Source organism: Mirounga leonina, unplaced genomic scaffold (assembly GCF_011800145.1).
Source record: "Mirounga leonina isolate KUSES-001 unplaced genomic scaffold, KU_Mleo_1.0 Mir_454, whole genome shotgun sequence".
Lineage (NCBI taxonomy): Eukaryota > Metazoa > Chordata > Mammalia > Carnivora > Phocidae > Mirounga > Mirounga leonina.
In genome coordinates this window covers 7,284,840-7,295,423 of record NW_023270763.1, presented here as the reverse complement: position 1 = coordinate 7,295,423, position 10,584 = coordinate 7,284,840, and the positions used below count along the sequence as shown (strand labels likewise).

Below are 10,584 nucleotides of genomic sequence, written 5' to 3'. Positions count from 1 at the left end.
GAAAGAAAGAAAGAAAGAAAGAAAGAAAGAAAGAAAGAAAGAAAGAAAGAAAGAAAGAAAACATTGATCTCTCTTTCCTCCTGCAGCTCATACCACACACTTCTCTCATTCCCCAACCTTAAATACAGTTGTATTTTAGATTTTTTTTAAAAATCATTATTCAGTATTTACACTCTTACGTTTATGTATGCTAATCAGGTCTGAGGCAGGCAATAAACTACAGTCACTTTTCTTTCCTGCACAGCTGTTTTCCCTAGAACTGAAAATTGTGCTGGTTTTTATTTTGCTTAGCTTTCTATTTATTTAATAATATGACCCTAAATTATTCATCTGTTTATTACTCATCTGCTTGTGTTATCTATATCCTTTCTCAAAACATTAACTCCATTAGGTATTCTATCAATTTCATCTTCTTGAAGAAATCTCTCCAAAAACCCACTGATTTGCTCCACTTTGGACTTTTTGCCTTCTACACAGAGGACACAGCTCTCAGCCTGACGTCTCTCTTCACCATCATCTTAAAGCATCCCTTCACCTCTCTCCTATGCTAGAAGTCCTATTTCTTGTATCTCATTACTCCTTTTCTTGATGTCCTCCCTTGTTTTCCTGGAGCACATCCTCCAGTAACTTTCTTAGAAAGGTCATGAGAAGTAAAAAATTTTAAGACCTTGCATGGCTGACCTTGATCAATAGCTTAGCTAGGTATAACATTCCAGATTGGAAATCATTTTTCTTTAAAATCTTGAAGGTACTTTTCCATTGTCTTCCAGCATCTACTGTTGCCATCTAGAAGGCAGAGCTATCTAATTCCTGATCATTTGGTGTAATGTTTTTCTTTGTGAAAGTTTATAGAATTTTCACTTTGTCCTCAGTGTTGTATAATTTCTCAATATTGTATTGTTTAATATTCATCCATTGCTCTAGACACTCAATATGTCCCTTCAATCTAGAAACCTATGTCTTTCAATTCTGTGAAAAAATAAGTCAGTAATTATTTGATTAAATAGTTTTAATTACTTATTTGATGATTTATTTCTCTCAATATTGTCTGTTCTCTCTTTTGGAAAATATTATTTGGATTTCGCACCTCCTGAACAGGTCCTCTCATTTTCTTATTTTTTGTTTGTTTGTTTGTTTTCCTTCCTTTTCTCTTTTCCTCTAATTACCAAGATATTCCCTCAACTTTATTTTTCAACCCTTCTATTGAGTTTTTCATCTCTCCTCCTGTATTTTCAATTTCCAAGAGCTCTTTTTTGTTCCATGAATGTTACTTTTTAGGACATCCAATCCTTTCTTCATGGGTGCAATATCATCCATTATCTCACTCAGAATATTATTAATTTTGTTTCTGTTTTTGGAAGTTTTCATTTCCCTGCATGATCTCTATTCTTCCAAATTGCTTCCCCCCCCTGCCCTTTTTTGGGGGGTCTCTATCTCCTTTTTGAGGCTTTTCTCAGATTTCTGAGAAATCCTTGTTGTCTGCTCATGTTTGCAAGTGGTGGACTGAAACACTGATTGGAAGCTGTGTGGGACGGGGCACTCGTTGACTGTGGTGATAAAGGATGTTGCTATAGGATGACTTGCCTGGGATGATTGTTAGGCAACCTCTGATAATTGGCATCTTTAGATCTCTGATGTAACCCACAGGGAAGACTTGTACCCTACAGACAGGCCTGATCACCTCCTTTCTGGGAGCCAAGTGAGGGAATAGGGCTGAGGTTCTCACCATTTAATATGTATGGAATCACTTACTTCTCCTGTTTTAAGTATAGTGTCTTCACTCCTGACAGTGTCAGGTGTCCCACCGGTCCAGAGACCCTCAGTTTTACTCTAGGGAATAAACTTCCAGTCTTCTGCAGAGGTTGGGGTGGGTAATAGCCCAGTGACATGGAACTGGGAAAAGAGTTTCAGGAGCCATCACCTGAATAGCTTTAAACAATCTTATTTTAGCTTTCCCTTGACCTTAACTGCCAGAGGTACCCAAAACTACCAATTCCTGCACTCTCTAAGGATTCTGCAGTTTGACACAGGCTGTTCCTGGCTTTTTCCACTACCAGCTTAGAAGTCAGTGTTCTTGAATCTGTTAAGTCAGTTACCACTCAACTATCTGACTTCTAACCTTCAAAACTATGTTGCTGTTTTCTCCTTCCTTATTATTCCCAAACCTTGAGGGTGTCTGTCTATCTCTCCCTCTCGCTCTTTTTTTTTTTTTAATTTTTTTTTAATTTATTTATTTGACAGAGAGAGACACAGCGAAAGAGGGAACACAAGCAGGGGGAGAGGGAGAGGGAGAAGCAGGCTCCCAGCTGACAGGGAGCCTGATGCAGGGCTCGATCCCAGGACCCCGGGATCATGACCCGAGCCGAAGGCAGACGCTTAACGACTGAGCTACCCAGGCACCCCTCCCTCTCTCTCTTTTTCGAGTTAAAATTCACACAACAGGGCGCCTGGGTGGCTCAGACGGTTAAGCGTCTGCCTTCGGCTCAGGTCATGATCTCAGGGTCCTGGGATCGAGTCCCACATCGGGCTCCCTGCTCCTTGGGAGCCTGCTTCTCCCTCTGCCTCTCTCTCTCATGAATAAATAAATAAAATCTTTAAAATTAATTAATTAATTAATTAAAATTCACACAACATAAAATTTAACTTTTTTAATGTTAACAATGTGGTGGCATGTAATACATTCACAATGTTGTGTAGCCATCATCTTTATCTAGTTCCCCAACATTTTCATCACCTCAAAAGAAAGTACGTTTTCATTAACCAGTTTCTTTCTACTCTCCCTGCATTTGGCAACCATCAATCTGCTTTCTGTCTCAATGAATGTATCTATTCTGGATCTTTCTTATAAGTGGAATCATACAACATGTGACTTATGTCTGTATTTTTTCACTTAGCATATTTTCAAGGTTCATCCATGCTGTAGCATTTATCAGTATTTTATTCTGTTTCATGGCTGAGTAACATTCCATTGTATGGATATACCACAATTTGTTTTTCCAATTTATCCATTCATGGATTTTTGGGTTGTTTCCATGTTTGGCTATTGTGGATAGTGCTGTTATGAATAGTTGTGTATATGGATTTATTTCAGTACCTGTTTTCAGTTCTTTTGGATATATAACTAGGAGTGGAATTGCTGGGTCATAAGGTAATTCTATGTTTAACTTTTTGAGGAACTACTGATTGTTTTCCACAGTGGCTGAACAATTTCACCTTCCCACCAGCAATGTACAAGGGTTTCAGTTTTTCTATATCCTTTTTTTTCTTAATTTTTATCAACACTCCAGTGAGTATGAAGTGGTATCTCATTGTGCTTTCAAATTGCATATCCCTAATTGCTAACAATGTTGAGCATCTTCTCATGTGCTGGTTGGCTTTTGTGGCTTTATGTCTTTTTTTTTTTTTTAAGATTTACTTATTTATTTTAGAGAGAGAGAGCACAAGCAGGAGGGGCAGAGAGAGAGGGAGAGAGAATCTCAAGCTGACTCTGTGCTGATTACAGAGCCTGATGAGGGGCTCAATCTCACAACCATGATATCACAACCTGTGCTGAAACCAAGAGTCAGACGCTTAACCAACTGCACCACCCTGGCGCCACCCCCTGTTTTAAAAAGTAACCTCTGTGCCCAATGTGGGGTTCGAACTCTTGACTCCAAGATCAAGAGTTGCATGCTCTTCCACCTGAGCCAGCCAGGCGCCATGGGTTTATGTCTTTTTTTGATTGCCCTCCTTTTTTTAAAGATTTTATTTATTTATTTGAGAGAGAGACAGAGAAAGAGAGAGCACGAGTGGGGGGAGAGGCAGAGGGAGAAGCAGACTCCCCGCTGAGCAGGGAGCCCGATGCAGGGCTCAATCCCAGGACTCTGAGATCATGATCTGAGCTAAAGGCAGATGCTTAACCAACGGAGCCACCCAGGCGCCCCTAAATTACCCCTTTATTATACTTTTGCTGGAATCTTGGAAGAGGATAAAATTGGATGTTTGTATTCAATCCACAATTTCTACCAGAAATCCTCTTCCCAGCTTTCTTGCCTTTGAGATGATTAAAATGAGGAAGAGGGATAAACTCCTTTCAGTAGCCCGAAGTATATATTGTACAATAAAGAACAGTGGGCCAGCAGTCAAGAGACTATGACTCTACCAAGCTCTACCAAGGGCTTTGTGTGTGAACTTGGTCAAGTAATTCTCCCTCTCTGAGTTTGGATTTCCTCAGCTGGGTTTGGATTGTAATGTTTAAAGTTCTTCATAGTTCTCACATACTTAAGGTCTGTGTGGATCAAGAGACCGGACCTCTGTCCCCAGTCCAAGTTGTGTGTTTGTGTGTGTGTGTCTGTGCCTCTCCCTTTTTGAATCCTCCCCTCCTGCACTTTCTCCCCAGTGGAACACACGGGCCAAGCGGGAGAAGCTGACAGAGCTGATGTTCGAGCAGTACAACATTCCTGCCTTCTTCTTATGCAAGACAGCTGTGCTCACCGCGTATGCTCTGGCTTGAGCGGCTCTGGCTGGGTGGAGGGCCAGGGTGGGGTTTGTGGTGTGCCAAGCTGGAGGCTGGACCTGATCCTGTAGAGATCAGTGTCCTGGATGGGCAGACACACACCCTGTGCCCCATTAGTGCAGAGGGGCCCCTGTGGGCTAAGTGCTTTTGACCCTGGGGTGGCCAGATCAGCAGCTCTTTCCTATTCCTTGGATCAGGATGAACGGGGGGTGGGTGGGGAGGAGAGTTGGACCACATAGATAGCAGGGGCTGGGACTGGAGAGAACAGGGAGGAATATAGAACACTGAGGAGTTTCCTCCCCAAGCAGCCAATCAGCATTCATTTTTTAAGGATCTGCCTTGCATTGACCCCTGTGCTAGGCCCTGGGGCAATATGGCCCCTCATTTCAAGGAGCCCACAGAGCACTGAACCAAGACTAAAGAGAAACTGGGAGCTCAGAAGGAAGGAAAAAGAGGAAGAAGCTGTGATTCAGACAGGGAAGAAGAGACAGGGGTCTCAGGAACCTTTCTCCAGTGATGGGCCATAAACCAGAATGAGAGATTAGCAGACTGTGGATAGGCTGGACCAGGAGAACAGAGAGTGACCAGGCCAGATCTGAGTCCCAGTCCCCTCACTTGCTGCTGCTGTCTCTTTGACCTATCCATCCCAAACCAGCTTTGCAAACGGACGTTCCACGGGCCTGGTACTGGACAGTGGGGCCACCCACACCACAGCCATCCCAGTACATGACGGCTACGTCCTGCAGCAAGGTGGGGCCTCGACCGGGGTCGTGGATGCCTTGGGGTGGGGGGAGGGACTGGCCCCTAATGCCCTGTCCCTTTCCAGGCATTGTCAAGTCACCCCTGGCAGGAGATTTCATCTCTATGCAGTGCCGGGAACTCTTCCAGGAAATGGCCATTGACATCATCCCGCCTTACATGATTGCAGCCAAGGTGGGGCCTCAGGGGAGTCTTGGGCACTCACCCTATGACTATTGACCCACGGACCCACTAGATATCAGAGAGGGGAGCAGCAGGGTCCCCAGAGGACCCTCGGTCCAGCTCCTTAATTTACAATCGGACAGGCTGAAGGACGTGGCCAAGGTCATATGGCCAGCTGGTAGCAGGACGTATGGGGGCCAGTGCGATAGATCCAGGTTCAAGGTCTGCCTCTGCCATGTGAGAGCTGCGTGACCTAGAGCAGGAGATCGAAGCTCCCCGCACCTCAGTTTATTCCCCTGCGAAGTGGAAAAACAGCATACAGGGTTGCTGTGAGTGTTGAGACACTGCATGCAAGGGTCCACCCTGGACCCTCACATGGAACATGGCTGCTTCTTTAAGGTTCTCGTCTCCCAGTGTATTCCCCATGCCCTCCGCTTTCTCTGGCTGGGGCCTGCTGCATGAGTGGTGGACATGGGGACAGGCTCTCCCCATTCTCTCCTTTGACAGGGAAGGAGAGACCCCTCTTGTGGGCAACAGAGCAAAGAACCCAGTGCCTGTTAGCTGCAGGAGCACAAGTGTGGTCAGGGTAGGCTGGGCAGGGGTGAAGTGGGGAAGGGTGCTCATAGGCTTTGTGCCCCACAGGAACCTGTACGGGAGGGCGCCCCTCCAAACTGGAAGAAGAAGGAGAAGCTACCCCAGGTTTCCAAGTCCTGGCATAACTACATGTGCAATGTGAGGAGAGAGTCCCCCGAAACAGCCCCAGCCCCTCCCCAGCTCCTAGTCCCCTGCCATGAGTAGAGGGGAAGGGACAGAGAGGCCCTGCAAGCGGGCGGCTTGGGGGTGCTGCGGAGGGAGCCCAGGCCCTCACCAGCTCCCTGGGTCCTCAGGAGGTGATTCAGGACTTCCAGGCCTCGGTGCTGCAGGTCTCAGACTCTCCCTACGATGAGCAGTAAGTGGAGCCCACGGCCCAGGGGTGGGAAAGAGGGCAGGCCTGGGACTCCGGGGGTACCTCTGGCCCTCTGTGAGCACCCCCAGGCAGAGTCTCTCTCTCTCCTGGGCAGGGTGGCCGCGCAAATGCCCACAGTGCACTACGAAATGCCCAACGGCTACAACACAGACTACGGGGCTGAGCGGCTCCGCATTCCTGAGGGCCTGTTTGACCCCTCCAATGTCAAGGTTGGCCCTGGTGGAGGGTAGCGAGGTGGGGGCTCGTTGGATTCCCCAGATGCCAGCGTGTGGGGGTGGGGGGCTGGGGAGGATCCCTGGGGTCTGGGGAGAGAGGGCAGAGGCCCACAATCCAGGTCACCTCTCTCGGCAGGGCCTGTCGGGGAACACTATGCTTGGTGTGGGCCACGTGGTGACCACCAGCATCGGCATGTGTGACATCGACATCCGCCCGGTGAGGCCCGAGCCTGTGTCTGGGCAAAGGGGCCCAGGAGCGGTGGGGAGACGGGCAGGGGCTGTGCCCTGACGGCGCACTCCTCTCTGCTCTCAGGGCTTGTACGGCAGTGTCATTGTCACAGGGGGGAACACGCTGCTCCAGGGCTTCACGGACAGGCTCAATCGAGAGCTTTCCCAGAAGACCCCGCCGGTAGGAGCCCACCCCGACCAGGGTCCTGGCTTAGCTCTTCAGGACCCAGTCCTTCCTCCTTCCCCGACGGCGAGCCTTCAGGCCACCAGAGCAGACCCCTCCCCCTGTGGCTTCCCAGTCTTCCCCACTTCCAGCCCTGTCCCTTCCCAGAACCCAGGTGTCTGCTTCCCCCAGCCCCTCTTTCCCCCCAGAGCATGCGGCTGAAGCTCATCGCCAGCAACAGCACCATGGAGCGCAAGTTCAGCCCCTGGATCGGGGGCTCCATCCTGGCCTCACTGGTGAGAGGGAAGGGGCCTTGGCCTGGCACTGACTGTGGGAAAGGGGCAGACCCACACAGCCCATCCCCTTGCCCGCCGCCTCCTTATTCATTCATTCAACAAACACTTATTTTTGAGAAAGACCAGTCAGTGCTTCCAGAAGGGTGAATAAGCCATCAGCACAAATCAGAGAGCAGAAGGACAGGAAGCTGGAGAGATTGGTTGGATGAGGCACCCACTGTACTTAGCAGAGGGGAGACACTGAAGGTTTGGGGCGAGGACGCGATGTGACAGTCCCGGGCATGTTTGGAAAGCCTATGTCAGGAATGAGTCTTTGGAGATCAGGGTGTGAGCTGGACATGGGGGGACCTTGGGAGGAGGCTCCTTCCATTGTCCCAGAGTCCCAGAGTGAGTAGCAGTGAGGATGGGTGGTGGGCAAGAGGCAGATAGAGAAGGAGACAGGCAGGCTGGTTCTGGAGCAGTAGGTGAGGAGTCCTGTCTGGGCCTGCTGCTGGGCACAGGCAAGACGCTGAGCAGGGAGCTGGAGATGCAAACTATCTCACGGGTGTAGGTCACACGGAGGGGACAGTGGGGCTATGACAGAGCAGGAAGGACATCTCCTAGAGGGGCAGCCCCCAAGGAGACAGAAACAAGGGTCAGAAACACAGGAAGCTGACGGTGTGAAGTTAGCTGGGGGCTGGGAACCTGTCAGCCATTCAGTTCCTGTGGGCCCACCTGCATGCCCGACCTAGTTCCCGCTCCAGGAGCAGGCCCAGGCCGGAGGCTGAGAGCATTAAACAGGAAGTCACCACAAAGTGTGGGGGTGTTCCTTCAAGGGAGGACCTGATCTAGTTCAAGGGTCACGAAGGGCCTCCTAAGGAGCATTCAAGCTGAGATGGAAGACTGAGTAAGAACTCTTGAGGCAAAGAGGGAGAGGGGGTGCCTGGGCCATGGAGAGAGGCAGGCGAGACCAAAGGCAATGGGCAGACGCGGGCGGACCCGAGGTCAGGAAGCTCACCGGGGCAGTAGAGTGGAGAGTGGCTTGACCGGGGCTGCTGTGGTCTCCACTGTGACTGGGGCTTGACAGAGGAGTGGGTATCAGGCTGTGGAACCGGGAGCTCATCTGGGGTCCAACGGACAGAATGTGGACAGCATTTGGATACAAGAAGTTAGCGAGAAGGCGTCCAGGACAATGCCCAGGCTGCTGGCTCCTGGCAGCTATGTCCAAGAGGAATGTAATGCGAACCACATATACAACTTTAAATTTTCTAGTAGCTGTATTTTATTTTTTTTATTTTTTTAAAGATTTTATTTATTTATTTGAGAGAGAGAAAATGAGAGACAGAGAGCACGAGAGGGAAGAGGGCAGAGGGAGAAGCAGACCCCCTGCTGAGCAGGGAGCCCGATGCGGGACTCGATCCCGGGACTCCAGGATCATGACCTGAGCCGAAGGCAGTCGCTTAACCAACTGAGCCACCCAGGCGCCCTAGTAGCTGTATTTTAAAAGAGCACCAAAAATCAGGTGAAATTAAGTTTAAAGAGTATACTTTATTTGGGGCGCCTGGCTGGCTCAGTTGGTAGGGCATGCGATTCTTGATCTAGGGGTTGTGAGTTCGAGCCCCATGTGGGTGTAGAGATTACTTAAAAACTGAGTCAGCCAGATGCCCCTACTTAAAAATAAAATCATTAAAAAAAAGAATGCACTTTAATTCAATATATCCAAAATATTATCATTTCAATGTGTGATCAATATAAAAATGAGATTTTTACATTCTCTTTCCTGGACTTAGTCTTCAGTATCCGTTGTGTGTTCTATAACTGTAGAGCACATCTCAGTTCCGACTAGCCGCACTTCAAGTGCTCTAGGACCACTATATTGGCCACGCTATATAGAAGGTAGGAAAGACCACCGAGGCAGGTTTGGGCCAGGCCTGGGGGAGCTCAGTGGTGGACATGCTGAGTTTGCGGTCCTGAGGGGCTCTGAAGGCTGTGTCCAAAAGACAGCTGAGTATTTGGGTCTAGTATTCAGCTTCAGAAACGGGAGATTGAGGGAGGAGTAGGGTTTCAGTGCATGAGCAAAAGTCCCAGGAGTGGAGGAGCTGGTTCAGGAAGGCTTGAACTGTGAGCCCAGGAGAGAAGCAGGGACAGTACCAGGGACACAGGCACTAGCTTTCAGGCAGAGATTAAGCAACCATCAGAGAAAAGGCAAAGTCTGAGATGCCCAGCACAAGAGACCCTCAAGGGCCAAGGTTCAACGTGGGGAGTGGCGTGCAGAGTGAAGAAAACTCCATCCAGAAGTTAGGTGGTACAGGAAAGGTGAGGGTGGAGGAAAGATTCTTTCTGGGAATGCGGGAGACTGGACAAGTTTGTAAGGCCTGATGGAGTGATAGGTGCAGGAGGAATTGGGGGAGGGAGGTTGGGAGGCCAGGCTGGCTGGCCTGAGACTGTAAGCTCCACTACCCAGCTCTAGCCCAGCGCCTGGCCCAGGGCAGACAGATGTGCAATAAATACTTGTTGAATGAATGAATCAACGTCGTGACTGAACGACAGGAGCAGGGGTATTCACCCTCGGAATATAAAGGAGGGCTAGGAGGCTTGGGGAGGTCGCTGCGGAAGGGATTGGGCGAGGAGGAGGTTTTCCGAGGGGCTGGGCCTGCACGGGTGGAATGTGGGGAGGCGCGACCACCCCCCTTCCTCCAGGACCATTCTGATGGCCTCTGTCGTGCCCCCGCCCCCAGGGCACTTTCCAGCAGATGTGGATCTCCAAGCAGGAATATGAGGAGGGAGGGAAGCAGTGCGTGGAGCGGAAGTGCCCCTGAGGGCGCCCCCTCAACACCCACACGCCAGCCCGCCGCGGTGGGGTAGGGGACGCCAAAAGGCAGGGAAAGGGTTTCCCGGCTCGGCCTCGGCTCGGCCTCCGCCAGCGCAGATCGAAGCCCCCACCCCCATGCCCTCGTCTCTCCCCCTCCCCTCTCGTCCGCTTAGATTGTGATGTTTCTGGGTTGAAAGGAGTAAAAATGTTTTAAGAAAAAAAAAAAGTTTGGCCTCCTTGGTGGGGGGCGGGAGTGGGGCAGGGGCCTGGGGGGAGGCGAGGGGAGGGCCACACCTACGTCCCTTGGTGATCCCACGGTGGACGCCGGGACAAAGTCTGCGGGCCAGGGCAGAGCCACAGAAGCCTCAGGTTTCAAAGGGGCGGCGACCCAGGGAGGATCACGCAGCGAGGATCCGGCAGAGGCCCGCGAGAAGGCCCCAGCTAGGAGCGGAGTTGGGGCGGGAAGGGGGTGCTGGAGACCCGACCCCCTGGCGGGGTGGGCGGGGCC

General features: G+C 50.2%; 1 protein-coding gene across 1 annotated transcript in view; it reads left to right on the top strand.

The window, feature by feature from the left end:
• Nucleotides 1-10,120, top strand: part of ACTL6B (actin like 6B) — a 12,194-nt gene extending 2,074 nt beyond the window's left edge. Inside the window, exons 5-14 of the mRNA XM_034988177.1 lie at nt 4,379-4,476; nt 5,151-5,245; nt 5,322-5,428; nt 6,059-6,148; nt 6,304-6,365; nt 6,478-6,592; nt 6,735-6,815; nt 6,912-7,007; nt 7,199-7,285; nt 10,003-10,120. Coding sequence (XP_034844068.1) covers nt 4,379-4,476; nt 5,151-5,245; nt 5,322-5,428; nt 6,059-6,148; nt 6,304-6,365; nt 6,478-6,592; nt 6,735-6,815; nt 6,912-7,007; nt 7,199-7,285; nt 10,003-10,083 — 912 coding nt within the window. The 3' untranslated portion in view covers nt 10,084-10,120. The remainder of the gene's footprint in view (nt 1-4,378; nt 4,477-5,150; nt 5,246-5,321; nt 5,429-6,058; nt 6,149-6,303; nt 6,366-6,477; nt 6,593-6,734; nt 6,816-6,911; nt 7,008-7,198; nt 7,286-10,002) is intronic.
• The last annotated feature ends 464 nt before the right edge of the window (nt 10,121-10,584 follow it).